The 23,017-nt window shown below is 39.3% G+C and overlaps 2 protein-coding genes and 1 non-coding gene across 5 annotated transcripts in view; 1 reads left to right on the forward strand and 2 right to left on the reverse strand.

The window, feature by feature from the left end:
- The window catches only part of LOC145508636 (uncharacterized), a 331,084-nt gene that overhangs the window by 288,569 nt on the left and 19,498 nt on the right, over window positions 1-23,017 (reverse strand). The window contains exons 2-3 of one of the 3 annotated variants that reach the window (XR_014055490.1): window positions 13,398-13,507; window positions 11,683-11,804 (exon numbers count right to left, since the gene is read on the reverse strand). The exons of the other annotated variants lie outside the window; for them this stretch is intronic. The gene's annotated coding sequence lies outside the window, so the exon portion shown is untranslated. The remainder of the gene's footprint in view (window positions 1-11,682; window positions 11,805-13,397; window positions 13,508-23,017) is intronic. 3 annotated transcript variants of the gene reach the window in all.
- On the forward strand, window positions 670-4,695 carry LOC145510932 (sperm-associated acrosin inhibitor-like). Its single transcript, XM_081503107.1, has 4 exons — window positions 670-736; window positions 2,096-2,133; window positions 3,093-3,208; window positions 4,647-4,695. The coding sequence occupies exons 1-4, from the start codon at window positions 670-672 to the stop codon at window positions 4,693-4,695; spliced, it is 270 nt and encodes an 89-aa protein (XP_081359233.1).
- On the reverse strand, window positions 15,663-15,767 carry LOC145511852 (small nucleolar RNA U13). Its single transcript, XR_014058224.1, has one exon. It is a non-coding gene; the product is annotated as a small nucleolar RNA U13 (small nucleolar RNA).

A 23,017-nucleotide genomic window follows, 5' to 3' on the forward strand; every position in this document is an offset into this window, starting at 1 on the left:
TACTTGTGAAGCATCTCTCCTGACCTACTTTACAGCTTCCAGTGAGGACACAGAATATCTCTGTGTCTTATCTGTGCTGGGCCATCAATCTTACCCCATCAAACTCCGCACCAGCGGAACAATAAAAGAGACTGAGCTGGGAGGAGATGGTTGAGGAGGCAGGTGAACAAGACAGCCACAGTCTCCAGAGCTGCTGACATCACTCCCCATTAGCTCACTGTCAGGTAGGTCAGGTGGGGAATCTAGGAAGGTGTGGGTACCCTGGTGTGTACCATTCCCAGGAGGACTGCTCCAGGTTAGTCTTTGCAGAAATAACTGTTTCTATTTCCTGAGGAAAATAACTGAGACCCAAATGTGCATTGGTACTACATGCAACCAGGCTGGCTGACAGAAAAGCTGAGAGAGTAATCAGTTTTTTCCATTTTGTTAACAAACTTATTTTCCTGGGCTCTCTTAAATGTCTCTGGGGAAGCCTTCCAACGATGACACCTTATTTTATTGAATTGTAGGTTTGAGGGAAAGGTAAAATGAATAGTCATCTAGGAGGTGGGAGTAATTGTTTTAGAAACAAGAAGCTTTCTAGAACCTGGTTCTGGATTCTATCTACCTAATGTGTCATGTACCATTGGTGCAAACACTCTTTAAGGTATCTTCTACAGACTTGATAACATGTCCTTTCTGTCATCATGGATCAAAGCTATTTTCATCATTGGTTTGGCATTTCCTCCTTATTCTGGTGAGTAAATTTTTCAGTCCTAGATGAAGCAAGATGGGATGGGGAGGGAGGTGGGAGGGGGGTTCTGGAAGGGGAAAACATGTACACCCATGGTGGATTCATGTCAATGTATGGCAAAACAAATACAATATTGTAAAGTTAAAAAATAGATAAATAAACTAATTTAAAATTTAAAAAAAGAAAAAGAAAATTCAGAAAACAGCTACCATCATTTAGGAAAGGAGGAGCTTCCTGTCCTGGGTGTGTAATACTTAAACTGGCAAAATGAAATGGGATATGTTACAAATATCTTTTTAAAAATTACATCAGATTGGTTTTTATTTCCCACTTGAGAAAGGTGGAGACAGAGAGGGTGGTTAGAATAAGCAGTAGAATTTAGTGGTTTGTTCATTTAGGACTAAAGATATCTATCTAATTTCCCCCTCTTTTGGAGGTCAGATTTCATGGTTGCTAAATGCAGAGTGTGGGGGTAATACTGTCCTCTAGATCCAGTATCCCTTGACAATCCAACTCCTTGTTTGCCAGGTCCAAGTGTATTAAGGACAAGGTTTTGTGTAAGCAGAGAACTAATTGATCCCTCTGCTGACAACTTATCTTTCTTAAAGCAAAGGCAGCCCATCAATTTCAGAGTAGAGTAGCTTAAAGGTATTAAGGTGATCCATGAACCTCGGAGAAGGCACTGGCAACCCACTCCAGTGCTCCTGCCTGGAAAACCCCATGGACAGAGGAGCCTGGTGGACTGCAGTCCATGGGGTCGCAAAGAGTCGGACACGACTGAGCGACTTCACTTTCACTTTTCACTTTGATGCATTGGAGAAGGAAATGGCAACCTACTCCAGTGCTCTTGCCTGGAGAATTCCAGGCATGGAGGAGCCTGGTGGGCTGCCGTCTATGGAGTCACACAGAGTCGGACATGACTGAAGCAACTTAGCAGCAGCAGCAGCATGAACCTCAAGCTGAGTACACAGGAATTAAATAGTCATTTACTTAATTCATATTAAGTGACTTCATACAAGCACATTACATGGCACTAAGCAAGGCATTGTTTTCTCTGACTAGAATGTCTCACGTATAAATATGGGAAAAAAAGGGATCTCCACAGAAGAGTTAGGTGATTATTAAGCTGCACTTAATTTTTCACAGAGTGAGATGAATTTAGAATTGTTTCCAGACTTCAAGTTATTTTGTGAAATTATTTTGATACTGTCGCAAAAGCCTCACCTCATTATGGGAGGGGTTTTTGTAGGCAACTTGTATAGTATTTTGCTATTAAAAGATGTGGGTACTTCCCAATAAAGACAGTGTTTTCCTCTCTTCATCTTCTTCTTTTTAATTTTCTTTTTTTTGTGTTGGTTGCAGAAACTGCTTTTGTACCTTCTGGAGAAATTCGCAAAAGGGCAAGTTCATAGTACTTAATTTGGAAATTGAAATTTTTTAAATTATTTTTATATTTTAAATTTTAACAGAAAATTTCACCAAAAAAAGTAAAACATAATAACCCTTCAAAAAGTAACATAAAGTGTCATTATTACACTAAGTTCAAGAAACAGAACCTTGCCAGACATATTAAACCATTTGTCTTTTTATACAAGGTAAAATTACCACATCATTCAAAATTTTATTATTAGGCAGACAGGCACCTGAAAAGGGTGTTTAAAGTAAGAATTTTTTTACTCACAAACAAGAAGCTTAAGAAAAATAACTTTTCACTGAAAGGAATGTAAACTAATCATTTTTACACAGAGTGAAATATTACACAGAGATGAAAAAATCAATTATACTTCTACATATCTAAATAAATAAAGGCAGTTAGAGATGTTTAAAGAGCAGGTCATGTAAGAATACACACATTATTGTTTAATTATGTATATTAACTACAGAGTCATCACTCATCAAATTACATATATACATATATGGTTAAACACACATATACAAACAATCATATATATGAATACATACATATACAGTGACAATCTGAAAGTATAAGATTATCTAGTAATGAAACTATTGAGAAAAACAGTAGACTCACAATACATTCACTTTTATCATTTCTTGTGCTATGAGATAATGAGGAAAATCTCACTTAGGTATGAGAAGAAATAGGGGCAGAGTGGTTAAATTATTAAAATGTATCCAGCTAGTTGAATGTTTTTAAAACATGACACTGGGGTTGTAAAAACATATCAATATATTTTCATGTCTAAACAGGTTGTTGATACTTGATGTTTATATTTAACCTCAATATAGAAAACATTTATTCTATTTTGATGCATACAATGTTGTATGAAGAATAAGGAATATTTTATTCAAAAAGTTCATTATCTGAAAAATATGATGTTGTCTCTTTGTTTATCAGCCAGAATGTAATGTGTATAAGGATCAATTACACTTTTGCACAGAAGAAAAAGATCCAATCTGTGCAACGAATGGCCAAACATACTCCAATAAATGCAATTTCTGTGGTAAAAAGCTGTAAGAACACATGATTAAATATTGGTTCTCCCAAAATAATGAAGAAACAACCAGAAAAATAACAGGAACATCCATGTTTCTGATAGCCAAGGCACAGTATACATGGAAAGTAACTTTTTTCTCTGTGAAATCCATAGAAACACGTCGGTACCCTTTCCTGAAGTCATATTCCTAAAAGTAGTTTTTTTTGTCCTTGAAGTATATCCCTGCTGGATATTACCCAGATGCATAAATCATCACATTAACTGGATTGTATTGCTATGACTTACTACTGGCAGTCTGCTTATCAATACAGTGTAATTCTTAACTCCACAGGCTGAATGAGAAACTCATAATGTAGCTCCAAACTACAAGGAGCATAACTGAGCAAGAAACTCTACTGACTTCATCAGTTCTAATCAGGTGGATGAACCTAGAATCTATTATACAGAGTGAAATGAGTCAGAAAGAGAAAAATAAATACCGTATTCTAATACATATATACAGAATCTAGAAAAATGGTACTGAAGAATTTATTTACAGGGCAACAGTGGAGAAACAGACATAGAGAATAGACTTATGGACATGGGGAGAGGGGAGGAGAGGGTAAGATGTATGGAAAGAGTAACATGGAAACTTACATCACCATACGTAAAATAGATAACCAACGGGAATTTGCTGTATGGCTCAGGAAACTCAAACAGGGGCTCTGTATCAACCTAGAGGGGTGGGATGGGGAGGGAGATGGGAGGTAGTTTCTAAAGGGAGGGCATATATGTATACCTATGGCTGATTCATGTTGAGGTTTGACAGAAAACAGCAAAATTGTGTAAAGTAATTATCCTTCAATAAAAAATAAACAGATTAAAAAAGAAAGAAAGAAACTCTACTGACTTCAGAAATTTAAATCCATCACAATTTATGTCAGGAAGGAACTCCCATTATGTCAGGAAGAACCATCCAGGGGATGGTCCATTTTGTCCCCTGAACTCCATGACAGGTCTCCAAACTCTCTTTAGAGCAGAGCAGTCTAGGACACTTCCACCCAATGTCCCTTCCTGCCTCCTTCCCTGTGAGGGGGTTTTCAGTCTGAGGGTTCAGCCAGCCTTCCTACCTCCTGCCTCATTTTCTCTTACTGGTGTTTCCTCTCACTGAATCCCCAGATGGGCTTCTGCTTCTAGAGAGCCAGGAAAACAGTCTCTAATCCTCCTCCTGAGGTCTGGGAGGGTTCCCAGGTTGAGTCAGGAGGGAGCGCGTAGGAAGAGTCAAGTAGCCCCAGGGGATCAGGAGGACCTGTGCAGGGTAGGGGAGGTGGGATGGGCCCTGCTGCTTGTGGAAGGGAGCATAGCTCTCCTAGCTCTCTCACAGTCAAATTCTCCTCATGGAGAAGCATTTAGTGAAATACTCAGGCAATTTTAAATACTTAAAAAAATTTTTTTCTCTTTTCCTTTCTTTACAGAGAAAACAGAGGAAAATTTGATTTTAGTCATTGGGGTCATTGTTGCTGACTCTGCCTCAACTGCACATTCCTATGGCTTTTATTGCAATCCCATTTTGCCATGGATTCTACAACCAGTCAGTCTTCGCAATCAGGGCTTTAAATTCCTAGATGAGCAGACTAACCCTTCAGTAGTACACAAGATGTAGTACAGATTGTTGGAGAATTTTTCAACTCTAAGAGCCCACTGGTGAAAGATTTCTATTTTCAATTATACAATGATGGTTGAAAAACCTATCTTAATTGTGTGTTCAATAATAGAAAACCTAATGCAATTTGTAATCATGAATATGAATAATGAATAATGAATTTGTAATAATAATGAATTTGTAATCATGAATATGATTACAGTCAATAAAATGTTAAATACTATTATCTCTATTAAAATATCCTTTCTTTTTGTTTGGTTGGATGGGATTCAGTTCAGTTCAGTTCAATCGCTCAGTCATGTCTGACTCTTTGAGACCCCATGAACTGCAGCACACCAGGCCTCCCTGTCCATCACCAACTCCCAGAGTTTACCCAAACTCATGTTCATTGAGTCGGTGATGCCATCCAACCATCTCATCCTCTGTTGTCCCCTTCTCCTCCTGCCCTCAATCTTTCCCAGCATCAGGGTCTTTTCCAATGAGTCAGCTCTTCACATAAGGTGGCCAGTGTATTGGAGTTTCAACTTCAACATCAGTCCTTCCAATGAACACCCAGGACTGATCTCCTTTAGGATGGACTGGTTGGATCTCCTTGCAGTCCAATGGACTCTCAAGAGACTTCTCCAACATCACAGTTCAAAAGCATCAATTCTTTGGTGCTCAGCTTTCTTTATAGTCCAACTCTCACACCCATACATGACTACTGGAAAAACCATAGCTTTGACTAGATGGACATTTGTTGGCAAAGTAATGTCACTGCTTTTTTATATGCTGTCTAGGTTGGTCATAACTTTTCTTCCAAGGAGTGAGCGTCTTTTAATTTCATGGCTGCAATCATCATCTGCAGTGATTTTGGAGCCCAGAAAAATAAAGTCTGCCACTGTTTCCACTGTTTCCCCATCTATTTGCCATGAAGTGATGGGACCAGATGCCATGATCTTAGTTTTCTGAATGTTGAGCTTTAAGTCAACTTTTTCACTCTCTTCTTTCAGTTCAGGTTCTTTAGTTCTTATTCACTTTCTGCCATAAGGGTGGTGTCATCTGCATATCTGAGGTTATTGATATTTCTCCCAGCAATCTTGATTTCAGCTTGTGCTTCATCCAGACACACAAATACTTCTGGTAACTATAATTACAGAAATAGTCTCAAAGGTCAATAAATAATCCATTACTTGAAAGTTTATTTAAAAGTACAGACAACTTGTACTTCTCTCTATTGTAAAGACTCAAAAGCTCTAGAAGAAGAATCTGGGAACTTAAATTCTCACAAATACTCCATGTCAATTTTCTGATCAAAAATGTTAGCCAAGACAGACTTAAATTCTAAGACATAGTACATACCTGTAACTTAATGAATTGCAGAGACTATTCAAAGATATTGGATGATTTCTGAAGTTTGGGAGAAAAAAATTATGTTATTTTCTCTCTCATAAATCATCAAGAGACAGTTCAGTGATCCTGGCAGGCCAGGCAACTCTGCTTTTACCAATCTAGGATATTCATTTGTAGTCCAAGACTGATGCTCCTCTATTTCTCTTTACCTCTGAACCAACAAGAAACTGAATGAAATTTGATTGGTCAAAAACTCATTTAAAGTTTGGTTTTAATGGCAGAAATGCAGACGGCTAGAAAGCAAGTTTCAAGCTGCTATATATGTGATATCAGATCTGCTCTCCGTTTCAGTAAATATTTTCACCTCTAAGAGATAATCTTCACGGGAGTTACTTTCATTTGCTTTCCTTAGTATTAATTCTTAATGAAAGTATCCATTAAAATGTACAAATTTGGAGCCATATTATAAAAATGAATTCAACTACTTTCATGGTTTTTTTCATTATAGAATACATATATAAAAACATTATTCAGTGAATGCTGGTAAATTCATGCATGTATTCTTTTACTTGGACGTGGGGTATCTCCACACGGCCAGTCCAGCGAAGCCCAGGCACCGCTCCTAACCTTGGACGTGGGGTATCTGCTCACGGCCGCTCACTGCTCCAGCACCGTGCAGCCACCACTCCAAATTCAGAAAAACCCCAGTAAGACGGCAGGCACTGGAGTGGCTGTGAGGAGATACCCCACGTCCAAGGGCAAAGAAGAAGCCCCAGCAAGACAGTAGGAGGGGCAAATTCACGTTTAGAATCAAACCCTGTTCTGCCAGAGACATCAGAGGGCTCAAACAAACCTTGTGTGCACCAGGACCCAGGGACTCCACAGAGACTGAGATAGAACTGTGTTTGAGCGTCTCCTGTGGAGGTACGAGGCAGTGGTCTGCCTCAGGGACAGGGCCTCTGGGTGTGGGTATGGCATAAGTCCTCTTGGAGGAGGTCACCATTAACCCCACTATAGAGCTGTCAGAACCTACCTAGGACTGGGAAATAGACTCTTGGAGGGCACAACAGAACCTTGTGCACCAGGACCCATGAGAAAGGAACAGTGACCCCACAGGAGACTTGCCTGTGGGTGTCCGGAAGTCTCTGGTGAAGGCGTGGGTCGGTGGTGGTCTGTTGCAGGGTTGGGGGCAGTACTATACTGACTATAGCAGTACATGCCTGGGATCTTTTCAGGGAGGTTACCATTTTCTTCATTACCTCCACCATAGTTTGGCCCCAGGTAAATAGCAAGGAGGGAACACAGCTTCACCCATCAACAGAAAATTGGATTAATGATTTACTGAGCATGGCCCTGCCCATCAGAACAAGACCCAGTATCCCCCTCAGTCAGTATATCCCATCAGGAAGCTTTCATAAGCCTCTTCTCCTTCTCCATCAGAGGGCAGACAGACTGAAAAACACCATCACAGAAAACTAACCAATCTAATCACATGGACCACAGCCTTGTATAACTCAGTGAAACTATGAGCCATGCAGTGTAGGGCCACCCAAGACAGACGGGTCATGGTGGAGACTTCTGACAAAACATGGTTCACTGGAGAAGGGAATGGCAAACCACTTTAGTATTCCTGCCTTGAGAACCCCATGAACAGTATGAAAAGGCAAAAAGATAGGACACTGAAAGATGAACTCCCCAGGTCAGTAGGTGCCCAGTGCGCTACTGGAGATCAGTGGAGAAATAACTCCAGAAAGAATGAAGAGATGGGGCCAAAGCAAAAACAACACCCAGTTGTGGATGTGACTGGTGATAGAAGCAAGGTCTGATGCTGTAATGAACAATAATGCATAGGACCCTGGAATGATAGGTCCATGAATCAAGGCAAATTGGAAGTGATCAAACAGGAAATGGTAACAGTGAACATCAACATTTTAGGAATCAGTGAACTAAAATGGACTGGAATGAGTGAATTTAACTCAGATGACCATTATATCTACTCCTGTGGGCAGGAATCCCTTAGAAGAAATGGAGTAGCCATCATGGTCAACAAAAGAATCCAAAATGCAGTACTTGGATGCAATCTCAAAAACAACAGAATGATCTCTGTTCATTTCCAAGGCAAACCATTCAATATTAGGGTAATCCAAGTCTATGTCCTGACCAGTAAAGCTGAAGAAGCTGAAGTTGAACGGTTCTATGAAGACCTACAAGACCTTTTAGAAAGAACACCCAAAGAAGATGTCCTTTTCATTATAGGGGACTGGAATGCAAAAGTAGGAAATCAAGAAAGACCTGGAGTAATAGGCAAATTTGGCCTTAGAGTACAGAATGAAGCAGGCCAAAGGCTAATAGAGTTTTGCCAAGAGAACGCACTGGTCATAGCAAACACCCTCTACCAACAACACAAGAGAAGACTCTACACATGGACATCACCAGATGGTCAACACTGAAATGAGATTAGTTATATTCTTTGCAGCCAAAGATGGAGAGGCTCTATACAGTCAGCAAAAACAAGACCGGGAGCAGACTGTGGCTCAGATCATAAACTCCTTATTGCCAAATTCAGACTTAAATTGAAGAAAGTAGGGAAAACCACTAGACCACTCAGGTATGAACTAAATCAAATCCCTAATGATTATACAGTGGAAGTGAGAAATAGATTTAAGGGACTATATCTGATAGACAGAGTGCCTGACAAACTATGGGCAGAGGTTTGTGACACTGTACAGGAGACAGGGAGCAAGATCATCCCCCAAGAAAAAGAAATGCAAACAAGCAAAATGGCTGTCTGAGGAGGCCTTACAGATATCTGTGAAAAGAAGAGAAGTGAAAAGCAAAGGAGAAAAGGAAAGATGTACCCATTTGAATGCACAGTTCCAAAGAGTAGCAAGGAGAGATAAGAAAGCCTTCATCAGTGATCAGTGTAAAGAAACAGAGGAAAACAATAGAGTGGGAAAGACCAGAGATCTTTTGAAGAAAATTAGAGATACCAAGGGAACATTTCATGCAAAGATATGCTCAATAAAGTACAGAAGTGGTATGGACCTAACAGAAGCAGAAGATTTTAAGAAGAGGTGGCAAGAATACACAGAACAAAAAAGATCTTCATGACCCAGGTAATCATGATGGTGTGATCACTCACCTAGAGTCAGACATCCTGGAATGTGAAGTCAAGCGGGCCTTAGAAAGCATCACTATGAACAAAGCTAGTGCAGGTGATGGAATTCCAGTTGAGCTATTTCAAATCCTGAAAGATGATGCTGTGAAAGTGCTGCACTCAATATGCCAGCAAATCTAGAAAACTCAGCAGTGGCCACAGGAAAAGGTCAGTTTTCATTCCAATACCAAAGAAAGGCAATGCCAAAGAATGCTCAAACTACCGCACAATTTCACTCATCTCACACGCTAGCAAAGTAATGCTCAAAATTCTCCAAGCCAAGCTTCAGCAATATGTGAACCGTGAACTTCCAGATGTTCAGGCTGGTTTTAGAAAGGGCAGAGGAAGAGATTCAAGTTGCCAACATCCGTTGGATCATTGCAAAAGCAAGAGAGTTCCAGAAAAACATGTATTTCTGCTTCATTGACTAAGCCAAAGCCTTTGTGTGGATCACAATAAACTGTGGACAATTCTGAAAGAGATGGGAATACCACACCACCTGACATGCCTCTTGAGAAATCTGTATGCAGGTCAGGAAGCAACAGTTAGAACTGGACATGGAACAACAGACTGGTTCCAAATAGGAAAAGGAGTACGTCAAGGCTATATATTGTCACCCTGTTTATTTAACTTATATGCAGTGTACTTTATGAAAAACGCTGGGCTGGATGAAGCACAAGCTGGAATCAAATTGCCAGGGGAAATATCAATAACCTCAGATATGCAGATGACACCACCCTTATGGCAGAAAGCAAAGAACTAAAGAGCCTCTTGATGAAAGAGGAGAGTGAAAAAATTGGCTTAAAACTCAATATTCAAAAAACTAAGATCATGGCATCCGGTCCCACCACTTCATGGCAAATAGATGGGGAAACAGTGGAAACAGTGGCAGACTTTATTTTGGGGGGCTCCAAAATCACTGCAGATGATGATTGCAGCCATGAAATAAAAAGACATCTACTCCTTGGAAGGAAAGTTATGACCAACCTAGACAGCATATTAAAAAGCAGAAACATTACTTGGCCAACAAATGTCCATCTAGTCAAAGCTATGGTTTTTCCAGTAGTCATGTATGGGTGTGAGAGTTGGACTATAAAGAAAGCTGAGCACTGAAGAATTGATGCTTTTGAACTGTGATGCTGGAGAAGTCTCTTGAGAGTCCCTTGGACTGCAAGGAGATCCAACCAGTCCATCCTAAAGCAGATCAGTCCTGGGTGTTCATTGGAAGGACTGATGTTGAAGCTGAAACTCCAATACTTTGGCCACCTCATGCAAAGAGATGACTCATTTGAAAAGACTCTGATGCTGGGAAACATTGAGGGCAGGAGGAAAAGGGGGCGATGTTTGATGGCATCACTGACTCAATGGACATTGGTTTGGGTAGACTCTGTCAGTTGGTGATGGACAGGGAGGCCTGGCATGCTGTGGTCCATGGGGTCACAAAGAGTCAGGCATGTCTGAGTGACTGAACTGAACTGAACTGAGTATAGTTCCCTGTGCTCTATGGTAGGACCTTGTTATTTATTTTATCTATAGTAGTGTGCATGCATTACAATAACCCATAATGGAAAAAAATCTGAAAAAGTATATATTAATATATACACACACATATATGTGTATGTATAACAATCACTTTGCTGTACACCTGAGACTGACTGACACAACACTGTAAATCAACAATATGTCAATAAACATTCTTTTAAAAAGCATCACTCTCTAACCTCCAAACACATGTTTCATGAGGAACTGCCCATTTCTAATCCAGCTCTTTTGTCTACTGGTCTTAACTGTTATCAAATCACTTTGGGCTCTGAGATATGAAGCTCATTAGAAGAATTCAATCACTTTTGAACATTTAGTATATATGCCCTTGAATAGTTCAGTTTTTAAATGTATGTATTCTCAAAAAAACAAAAAAAACCCTATACTATAGAGTTACCTGGGGGAGGGTCCAGCATTACGCGGAGCTTGTGCTTTACACACGTAAATTAAGTCTATGCACCTCATCTCTAGCATTGCCTAGAGTGGTGAGTTTCTTTGCTCCCTATCTGCAGTAATAATGACTTGGGAAAGATGGAAACTGCTCTGTGTTCCATTCTCTCTCTGTTAAAATATCTACCTTCTCAACTCAAGAGTGTTTTCTCTCTCACCACCATCCCTGCCACAATTTGAAGAAAATATACATTTTTTTTCGTTATGATGTTAATATTAAAAAATCCTCAAGTCTAACATTTCCTTTTCTGGTGAATTTCAAAATTTTATAGCCGGCCGTGAGTCACAGATTGTCTCTCTTTCTCTTAATCTCTGTTGATAAATAAAGTTAAGTGCATGGTATATAAAGAGCTTCTCTATAACTTACCCTTTAAGCTTCAGTTTACTTTTCCCTAAAATATCCTGCAGTATATGAATTGGTCCATCATAGGCATCTCCGATGGTGTCTAAATCTTAAAGGTTTCTTTCTAAACCCTGGGTCTCTTCACTCTGAAAAGGCACAGTAACAGAGTGACATGTATCTCCCAACTACACAACTTGAATGGAAATAGTTTAAGTATTTTACATGTAACATTTAAGACGAACAAAGGCATGTGGATGTATTACTCTCACATTGAAAATAAGAAAAGTTACACTAGAAAGTCTAAATATTGAGTCAAATGAAGGATAGACTGAATTTGTACCCTGATCATTGAACTGCCAAAGCCCTTTCCAATGACTCAGACTATGAGAAAGATTAATTAATAAAGAAGAGGATAACTCTGTTCAAATCTCTCATTTACTTGAAATGCCTTCAGTGTCTTTCATTACCTATGCTGTGAAGATGAAATTACTGAACAAAAATTCAGGGCATCACTTCATGTGTTCTCAGCTTAACTTCCCAGCCTTCTCTCTCTTCTATCCCAGAAATTCACATCCTGTCCCCTGACCCAGGCTTGCCCAAAGCTGGCTGGTCCTGAGAGGCATCTGAGAACTTTAAAAACAGACCATTGCCCAGGCCTTGCCTACACACACTTGTTCCACAGTCTTGGTTGTGGACTCCTAAAAAGGTTTCTAGCTAACGTCAAGTACTGGTTGTAAAACTATAATCGTTTTACATGATGTAACCATTAGGGGAAACTGGTCAAACTGGATTTCTCTTATTATTTCTTACAATTGTAAATCTACAATTATCTCAAATTAAAAAAAAATAAAATAAAGTAAAAAATATTTTTCAATTGAGTATAATTCAATTCTAGTATTGAAAGATATGAAGGGTCAAATTTATATATGTAATTATAGTTCACAAAACTCTTCCTGCTTAAATCCTCTTGTTCCTTTCCAGCTCAACTGCTTAGAAACCTTTCACATATCCTCTCTATCTTAAAATCTACAATAATTTTTTTTTTTACTGGCTCTCTTCCCCATAAATCTGGATTCATCAGATCAAGTTGTCCCCAAGCCTCCTGCTGAGAGAAGATCTGTTGAGGGGTGTTTGTGAAGCATCTCTCCAGAACTACTTGACAGCCCCTGTGAAGGCAAAGAATATCTGTTTTATCTGTCCTGGGGCTTTTGTCTTTCCCCACTGAGTTCCTTTCTGTATCAAGAAGAACAACTTAGCTGGGGAGACTGAGGAGAGACTTGAGGAGAAAAGGTGAAGTAGATAGTTTCAAAAGCTGCTGGTCTCACTCTCCATGATCTGTCAGGTATCAGGTGCGGAATCAAGGGCGTTAGCCCTGGTGTGCAGCACTGCTGGGAGGGCGGCCCCAAGTGCGCCTGTTTCCCTACATGTAGCCAGGTTCCTTAAGAGCTGATGTACAGAGCTGGGAAGGAAGGTAAGCAGCCTCTTTTCCACGCAAACAAGACTTTCTCCCATGCTTTTCTCAGTGTCTATGCAGCCTACAGGTTATGTCTTGAATCTGAGGGTTGGAAGAAGAAAAAATGAAATGGTTCACCTAAATTAGTAATCTAGGGGACTGGAATGGTTCCTTTACCAAAGATTATATGTGTGGACTATAGATTCTGTTTATCTATTTATAGGAAAAATCAGGATTTTTCTCTGTTCATGAGTTATCAACCATTATAAAGTTTTCATCTACTGACCTGATAAAATGTCTTTTTTCTCGTCATGGATCAAAGCTATTTTCATCATTTTCTTTGCATTTCTTCTTTGTTCTGGTGAGTAAAATTTCCAGCCCTGAGTTAAACAGACCCTAGAAAATTCAGTAAACAACTGCTGTAAACCAATTTTATTGGGTTTGTAATACTTAAACTAGTAAAGTGAAACTGAACATGTGACAAATGTCTTATTTTAAACTGCAGCGGTGGCTGCTTTTCTTCATTTTTCACACTAGACAAGAGAATACAGAGTAGTGGGTTTGAATGAACAGTAGGTTTTGTGTTTTTGTTTATCTGTAACTCAAGAACTTTAAATTCTTCTTCCATTCAGGGGCTCAATTTCATTGTTGTTATATGCCAAGTGTGAAGAGAAATGATTTCATCTAGATCTGGTATTTCTTGACAATCTGATTTGATGTTTGCCAGTTGATTCCTCTTTTTCAAGGCCTTGTGTAAGAAGGGAACTCATTGTTGACCTTGTCACTGTGTTACCTTCCTTAAAGCTTATGGTGGCTAAATAAATTTCAGAATTTATACAGTAAGGTTACCTTAGAACAAATAACTGATTAATGAAGTACTGATTGCTGCTGCTACTGCTGCTAAGTCGCTTCAGTCGTGTCCGACTCTGTGCGACCTTATAGACGGCAGCCCACCAGGCTCCACCGTCCCTGGGATTCTCCAGGCAAGAATACTGGAGTGGGTTGCCATTTCCTTCTCCAGTGCATGAAAGGGAAAAGTGAAAGTGAAGTCGCTCAGTCGTACCCGACTCTTAGCGACCCATGGACTGTAGCCTACCAGGCTCCTCCGTCCATGGGATTTTCCAGGCAAGAGTGGGAGTGGGCTGCCATTGCCTTCTCCGGAAGTACTGATTAATTTCTTCATAATTAAGTGACTTCGAAAGCATTGTCTTCTTTTTTCTTTTTTTTTTTTAAATACATTTATTTATTTTAGTTGGGGGCTAATTACTTTACAATATTGTAGTAGTTTTTGCCATACATTGACATGAATCAGCCATGGGTTTACATAATTAAGTGACTTTGAAAGCATTGTTTTCTTTTTTCTTTTTTTTTTAAAATACATTTATTTATTTTAGTTGGGGGCTAATTACTTTACAATATTGTAGTAGTTTTTGCCATACATTGACATGAATCAGCCATGGGTTTACATAATTGACTTCGAAAGCATTGTTTTCTTTGATGAGGATCTCAACTACAAAGATGAAAAGACAATGGTATCTCTAAAGTAAGGTGACGGGGATAGTTAAAAAAAAAAATAATGCAGGAAATTCCCTGGCAGCCCAGTAGTTAGGACTCTATGATACCACTGCACGGGGGGATGAATTCAATCACTGGTTGGAGAACTAAGATTCTATATTCCTCAAGGCATGGCAAAAAAAGAAAAAGGACATTACTTTTCACACTGTAAGATTAGTCTGGGAATTAAAAAGGTTTTTTGATTTTGTTCTATTTTGTGAATTTAGTGTTTTGCTGTCATATTTGCATTGTTAGTATAGGCAATTTTCATTTCTGCTACTAAGATGTGTCACTTACTACCAGAGACTATGCCTGTTTTCATTCTATATCATTTTTATCTCTTTTTTCCCAGAAGCTTTCCTCCGATATAAAGTAAAAATGGATAAGGTATGATAACCCTTAAGTCTTTCGGAATTTAAAAATGATAAATTAATAACATTTGTAATGTTGTGAATTTTAACAACAAAATTGTTTGGTCTTTTTGTAAAGTGTAATAGACATAAAAAATATTAACAATATTTTACATTTTAAGTGCGTAGTGGTTCTATTGCGGTTTGTTCTTAAACTTATATACAGAATATATTTAACACATTTAGATGTGTGGCATTTCATATTAGACTTGAAGAACATTTTTTAGTCTGTGTTATTTGATAAGTTTCATGTTTTTGTTTAATATTTTGCAGACAAACTGTATGCAGTTCATACTTTCACCATATACTTGTACTGGAGAACATGAGCCAGTATGTGCAACCAACGGTCAAACTTACCGTAATATATGTATTCTCTGCAGTGAAAAGATGTAAGAATATAACAGTAAATATTTTCTCTTCCAAAGTAATCAGGAAGTCATTTCAAAAGAATAGGAAAATTCATAGTGCCGATAACCTAAACACGGCATATGCACAAAATAACTGTCATAACCATACACAACAGATGTCCTATACACACTTGTACTTTTCCTTAAAGTTCTAATTTCTTTTTCTTTTTTTTTTTCTCACATCAGATGGGTAATGTGCCGGTGTCGTAACAAGGTTTGCAGGGAGGCACATGTCACGCAACAGCGTGAACACTCAATCATCACGCTCATGAACTACAAAAGGATCTAAAGTTCTAATTTCTAAAAAGGAGTACTGCTTTAGAGCTCTCTACATAATCATGCAGAACGTTCTGAAAATCAATTATTATCTACTAACAGCAGACTAATGTATGGTAATTCAGAAGCCCTGAGGCTGCACAGTAAATATTCGTATTGCCATGAGCAGATCTTCAGCTTCAGGAAGTATTAACTGACACAGGACCCTATGGGTGTAGTCTGAAATAATCACAATGCACCATTCCTTCTAGAAAGGGATTCTTCTGAAGGCCCCCTATACCCCCAAGACAACCTTTCAAACCTTTCCCAGACTGCAGGATGGTCTATGACACTTCTACCAAACTTTGTCATCTCTTTCTCAAGGACCACAAACACATTCCCTAATCCTCCCCTTTCTCGGGTACAGCAGATTCAAAGTATGAACCAGGACCAGCATGCAGGAGTTTCTACAACAGCAGAAACTCAGGGGCAGCAACCAGATGGGGCCCAGTTCCTTACAGAAGAGGAGCACAGCTACTCCATCCTGTCCCAAGTTCAAACTCCTTCTCATTAGGAAGCACCTGATACACTTATCATGAAGTTTAAAATACTATCTTGCTAATTTGTTTTTCTTTCTCTTTCTTTTCTCTATAGGCTTCTTCGTGAAAATTTTGAAGTTGCTCATTTTGGTGTTTGTTGAATTTTGATGAAGATATACACCCTTACAGCTCTAATGTGATCTCATTTTGCAGTCAGTTCTACAATTAGAATTTGATTTCTCTCAACTGGGTCCTTAAATTCACAGATGATCAGATAAATCCTCTTATGGAACATGAGATGGAAAATAGAATTTCAAAGCTACTGCCAGTTCAAAGATTTTTTGATTTCAGGACTTTGATTCTCCATGTTTGATTATTCAGTGACAGTTTGAAAAATATCTTAAATATATGTTTGATATCATAAAACCTAATACAATTTAAAATCTTAAATATTTCATTCAAAAAAGTGAATGATTTAGTCTTTTTAAAAATCTTTTTTTTATAATAAAGGGAATATTGTCCATTAGGATATAAAAATACATTCACCTAGTTGCACAATCTTTTTTTTACAGATGCTTCTAAAATAATTCTTCAGTAAACATGGTAATATTGATACACGTGTTCTTTAATTTTTATTCAATAAATTACATAAAAGCCTACTGAGAGCTTACAGTGAACCATGTCAGTTTGGATTCATGATCTCTGAAGAAGAAGAAGATTTAGCTTTCGGACCAGGGACCAAGCTTGAGTGTCCTGAGAGTGCGACCTCTGGGTCCTATGCCTCAGGGGCAGCTTAGATGCCTGAGGGCAATCCTGCTTGAGGTGCCCCTTATTTCCACAGTAATAGCAAGCCCATCCCTTTTCACCTGGGTCCCTCCAGGCATTTTTTCAAGCTGTTTCAGAGTAGATCTAACAGCTATGTTGGGGTTCGGTTTTTTGCCTGGTTCTTTATTTTTTGGCCTCCTATTTTCCTCCTCATATTCTCTACTGTAATAAACTGTCTGAGCCAGCAGTAACAGTTTTTTAAAGACTGATGTGGCCCAAATGCCTATTTTCATAACTTATGGCAGATATCTGGAGCCAACCGAGTGAGAAATCTATCTTTTAAGATTATTTCTCCCTCTGAAATTTTGGAATCAATGTCAGTAAACTTTAGGAGAGCCTCCCACAGTCTATCTAGGAATTTATCAGAAGTTTTCTTCTCTCCCTATTCTATGTCAGCCAACTCAGTATAGTTTAAAATCTTAGTGTGCACTCGCTTGAGTCTTTCAAGATTACTTCTAGCAAAGGGACTCTGTTACAAGAACTGCTTAGCTTCCAGTAGGGAGAAGGGCTATTTTGTGTTCCTTCTGTCCCCTTGCCTCATGTTCAAAACATTCATCCACACATTTTGCCCATTTCTGGACGCTCCCCTTGCAGGGATGTTGGGTGTGTCTTGGCATCGGCAGGTTGGTATAAACCCCTGACGAGGCTCCATTTTTCAGAATGCCTTCAGTCATTACAAGGCGCCACGAAACACAGAGCAGGGCTCATCACTTGCTTTGAGCAAGGCGTGTCATTCATTCACACAATCACACTGTCGAGTTAATAAAGTAAGGTAGAAAATGTGTATACTGAGAAAGCGCAGAGGCAAGAGCTCCTGCATGTTCTTACCTTGTCCTGAATATCCCAGACGAGCCCCCAAGATAACTTACGGTGAACAATGTCAGATTCGAGATCTCTGAAGAAGATTTAGCTCCAGGCACCAGGCTTGATCACTCAAGAGCTTTTGTGTAGCAGAGTTTGATTAAAGTACAAAAAGGGATAGAGAAAGCGTCTCAGTTCAGTTCAGTTGCTCAGTCTTGTCCGATTCTTTGTGACCCTATGGACTGCAGCACGCCAGGCCTCCCTGTCCATCATCAACTCCCGGAGTTTACTCAAACTCATGTCTATTGAATCGGTGATGCCATCCAACCGTCTCATCCTCTGTCGTCCCCTTCTCCTCCTGCTTTCAATCTTTCCCAGCATCAGGGTCTTTTCAAATGAGTCAGTTCTTTGCATCAGATAGCCAAAGTATTGGAGTTGCAACTTCAGCATCAGTCCTTCCAATGAATTCAGGACTGATCTCCTTTAGAAAGGACTAGGTGGATCTCCTTGCAATCCAAGGGACTCTCAAGAGTCTACTCCTACACCACAGTTCAAAAGCATCAATTTTTCTGCACTCAGCTTTCTTTATAGTCCAACTCTCACATCCATACATGACTATTGGAAAAACCATAGCTTTGACTAGATGGACCTTTGTTGGCAAAGTAATGTCTCTGCTTTTTAATATGCTGTCTAGGTTGGTCATAACTTTCCTTCCAAGAAGCAGGTGTCTTTTAATTTCATGGCTGCAGTCATCATCAGCAGTGATTTTGGAGTCCCCCAAAATAAAGTCTGTCACTATTTCCACTGTTTCCCCATCTATTTGCCATGAAGTGATGGGACCAGATGCCATGATCTTAGTTTTATGAATGTTGAGCTTTAAGCCAACTTTTTCACTCTCATCTTTCACTTTCATCAATAGGCTCTTTACTTCTTCTTCACTTTCTGCCATAAGGGTGGTATCATCTGCATATCTGAGGTTATTGATATTTCTCCCAGCAATCTTGATTCCAGCTTGTGCTTCATCCAGCCCAGCATCTCTCATGATGTACTCTGCATATAAGTTAAATATGCAGGGTGACAATATACAGCCTTCATGTACTCCTTTTCCTATTTGGAACCAGTCTGTTGTTCCATGTCCAGTTCTAACTGTTGCTTCCTGACCTGCACACAGATTTCTCAAGAGGCATGTCAGGTGGTCTGGTATTCCCATCTCTCAAAGAATTTTCCACAGTTTGTTGTGATCCACAGAGTCAAAGGCTTTGGCATAATCAATAAAGCAGAAGTAAACGCTTTTCTGGAACTCTCTTGCTTTTTCAATGATCCAACAGATGTTGGCAATTTCATATTTGGTTCCTCTGTCTTTTCTAAATTCAGCTTGAACGTCTGGAAGTTCATGATTCATGTACTGCTGAAGCCTGACTTGTAGAATTTTGAGCATTACTCTACTAGCGTGTCGGAGAAGGCAATGGCATCCCACTCCAGTACTCTTGCCTGGAAAATCCCATGGACGGAGGAGCCTGGTAGGCTACAGTCCATGGGGTCGCTACGAGTCGGACACGACTGAGCGACTTCACTTTCACTTTTCCCTTTCATGCACTGGAGAAGGAAATGGCAACCCACTCCAGTATTCTTGCCTGGAGAATCCCAGGGACTGTGGAGCCTGGTGGGCTGCTGTCTATGGGGTCGCACAGAGTCGGACACGACTGAAGCGACTAAGCAGCTACTAGCGTGTGAGATGACTGCAATTGTGTGGTAGTTTGAACATTCTTTGGCATTACCTTTCTTTGGGATTGGAATGAAAACTGACCTTATCCAGTCCTGTGGCCACTGCTGGGTTTTCCAAATTTTCTGGCATATTGAGTACAGCCCTTTCACAGCATCATCTTTTAAGATTTGAAATAGCTCAACTGGAATTCCATCACCTCCACTAACTTTGTTTGTAGTGATGATTCTAAGGTCCACTTCCAAAGGCCCTGGAATCCTTGCATTCCAGGATGTCTGGCTCTAGGTGAGTGATCATACTATCATGATTATCTGGGTCGTGAAGATCTTTTTTGTATAGTTCTTCTGTGTATTCTTGCCACCTCTTCTTAATATCTTCTGCTTCTGTTAGGTCCATACCATTTCTGTCCTTTATTGTGCTCATCTTTCCACGAAATATTCCCTTGGTATCTCTAATTTTCTTCAAGAGATCTCTAGTCTTTACCATTCTATTGTCTTCCTCTACTTTTTGCATTGATCACTTAGGAAGGCTTTCTTATCTCTCCTTGCTATTCTTTGGAACTCTGCATTCAAATGGGTGTATCTTTCCTTTTCTCCTTTGCCTTTCACTTCTCTTCTTTTCTCAGCTATTTGTAAGGCCTCTTCAGACACCATTTTTATTTTTTGCATTTCTTTTTCTTATGGATAGTCTTGATCCTTGCCTCCTATACAATGTCACGGACCTCCGTCCATACTTCTTCAGGCACTTTGTGTATCAGATCTAATCCCTTGAATCTATTTCTCATTTCCACTGTATAATTGTAAGGGAGTTGATTTAGGTCATATCTGAATGGTCTAGTGGTTTTCCCTACTTTCTTCAATTTAAGTCTGAATTTGGCAATAAGGAGTTCATGATCTGAGCCACAGTCAGTTCCAGTCTTGTTTTTGCTGACTGTATAAAGCTTCTCCATCTTTGGCTGCAAAGAATATAATCAATCTGATTTCAGTACTGACCATCTGGTGATGTCCATGTGTAGAGTCTTCTCTTGTGTTGTTGGAAGAGGGTTTTACTATGACCAGTGTGTTCTCTTGGCAAAACTCTATTAGCCTTTGGCCTGCTTTATTTTGTACTCCAAGGCCAAATTTGCCTATTATTCCAGGTATTTCTTGACTTCCTACTTTTGCATTCCAGCCCCCTGGACTTCTTATCAACCTGCCTAGTAATTGACTCTCTCACTACTATGTGTGAAGTAGTGTAACAGACAGTAAGGATAAGATTGTCACTAAAACTGAATATCAGTTTTCTCTAGGATCTTTGACTGTGCTGGCTAAAGTTATTAGTAAATGGGAATTCTTTTTTCTTTGAGTGCTTTTATATACAAAAGCTGCACCAGGCAGTTTCTCACTTGTTAGCTAACTTAGTTCTTAAAAAATCTCATTAGACATTGGCTCCATACTTCAGCCACATCAAAGTGAGATGGGAGTGTCACAATATTTAAAATCTGCCATTTTGATAATGAAAAGGCAATTTTAATAGAGAATGTGCTGTCAGATTACTTTAAAAACAGATTTACTGATATATTCACTTACCAAAATCTTAATCATTTTTAGGTATAATACAATGATTTTTATAAATATACAGAAATATGCCACCTTCACTGTATCCCATTTAAATTATTTTCATCACCCCCTAAAAGTTCTTCAGACTTGAATGCAGATAATCCTTATTTCCACTCCCATCTCCAGGCAAACACTAACCTACTCCCCATACTGTTTTGCCTTTTTTAGGATGTTTCATATAAATAAAATGAAGTACAATGCAGTTGTTTCTAATTTGCCTCTTTCACTAGGCATGATGACTTGTAAGTTCATATACTTTGTATCATCTATTAGTAGTTCATTATTTTTACGTGATGAATGATATTTCATTTTGCATTGATAAATCACAGTGCGTTTATTTACCAGTTGATGGGCACTTGAATTATTTCCACTTTTTAGCTATTAAGAATAATGCTACTATGAAAATTAGTGTACATGTATTTGTGTGGACAAATGTTTTTCTGTTTCTTTTTCTCTTGAGTAAATAGCAGGAATGGAATGGATGGTTCATATATTAGGTGTATGCTAAAATTTTTAAGAACTACTTTGTAAGAACCTGTTATCTAAAGTGTGTGCATGCATGCTCAGTTGCTTCAGTCATGTCTGACTCTTTGCAACCCTATGGATTGTAGCCCACCAGGCTCCACTGTCAAGGGGATTCTCCAGGCTAGAATACTAGAGTGGATTGCTGCGCCCTTCTCCAGGGGATCGTCCTGACCCAATGATCAAATCCACATCTCCTGTGTCTTCTGCATTGCAGGTGGATTCTTTACCGCTGAGCCACCAGGGAGGCCCATTATCCAAAGTGGCTTCTTATATTTCCACCAACAATGCATGACATTAAGTTTCACCACATCCTTATGAACACTTTTTATTATTTTTCTATTTTGATTATAGTCATTGTGGCATTTATCATTTGTATAACTGTAAAACCAGGTGGTGGTGGTTTAGTTGCTAAGTCGTTTCCAACTCTTGCAACCCCATGGATTGTAGCCCACCAGGCTCCTCTGTCCAAGGGATTTCCCAGGCAGGAATACTGACATGGGTGGCCATTTCCTCCTCCAGGGGATCTTCCCGACCCAGGGATTGAACCCTGGTCTCCTGCATTGCAGGTAGATTCTTTACCAATTGAGCTACCAGGGAAGCTCCATGTAGTAAACCACAAATTAAAGCGACATTGTAAATCAACTCTACAACTCTACTTCAGTTTTAAAAGAATAAAATTAATCAATTATTTAATTAAAACCATTTAAATCAGTGTATGAAATCTGTGTATATACTGTGTCATCATCGTTCAGAAATAAAGGTCAAGTCTTAATAGAAGATAATATACCAAATACTAAACTTGATTGTTTCTTAGTGATAGTTTCTTTCTTCCCCCTTCCTTTATTTAGTAATGAAGATACATTTACTGGGCTTCCCTGATGACTCCATGGTCAAGAATCCACTTGCAATGTAGGAGACTTGGGGTTCTATCCCTGGGTTGCAAAGATCCCCTGGAGAAGGGCAGGGCAACCCACTCTAGTATTCTTGCCTGGAGAGTTCCATGGACAGAAGAGCCTGGCAGGGTACAGCCCATGTGGTCACAAAGAGTCAGACACAACTGAGCAACTAACACACTTCCACACTATATATTTACTATTATAAGGGAAAAGAACTTCAATGAGCCCCAAAAAAAATATGTCCATGTGTTTTACTGCTAATATGACCAAAGTTTACCCAACTTAACATTCCCTAATAGTTATATTAGATACTGAAGTTTCTCCCCCAGTTTCCACAATGACAAGCAAGTAACCATTCATTTAATTAGGCTCC

This window comes from Giraffa tippelskirchi, chromosome 6 (genome assembly GCF_054371585.1).
Source record: "Giraffa tippelskirchi isolate mGirTip1 chromosome 6, T2T-mGirTip1v1.2.pri, whole genome shotgun sequence".
Classification (NCBI taxonomy): domain Eukaryota; kingdom Metazoa; phylum Chordata; class Mammalia; order Artiodactyla; family Giraffidae; genus Giraffa; species Giraffa tippelskirchi.

Coding starts and splice junctions, on each gene's coding strand:
- LOC145510932 (XM_081503107.1), top strand. CDS start 670: ATGTCCTTTCTGTCATCATGGATCAAAGCTATTTTCATCATTGGTTTG. Junction 737..2,095: donor GGCATTTCCTCCTTATTCTG/GTGAGTAAATTT, acceptor TGTTGGTTGCAG/AAACTGCTTTTGTACCTTCT. Junction 3,209..4,646: donor AATTTCTGTGGTAAAAAGCT/GTAAGAACACAT, acceptor CTTTCTTTACAG/AGAAAACAGAGGAAAATTTG.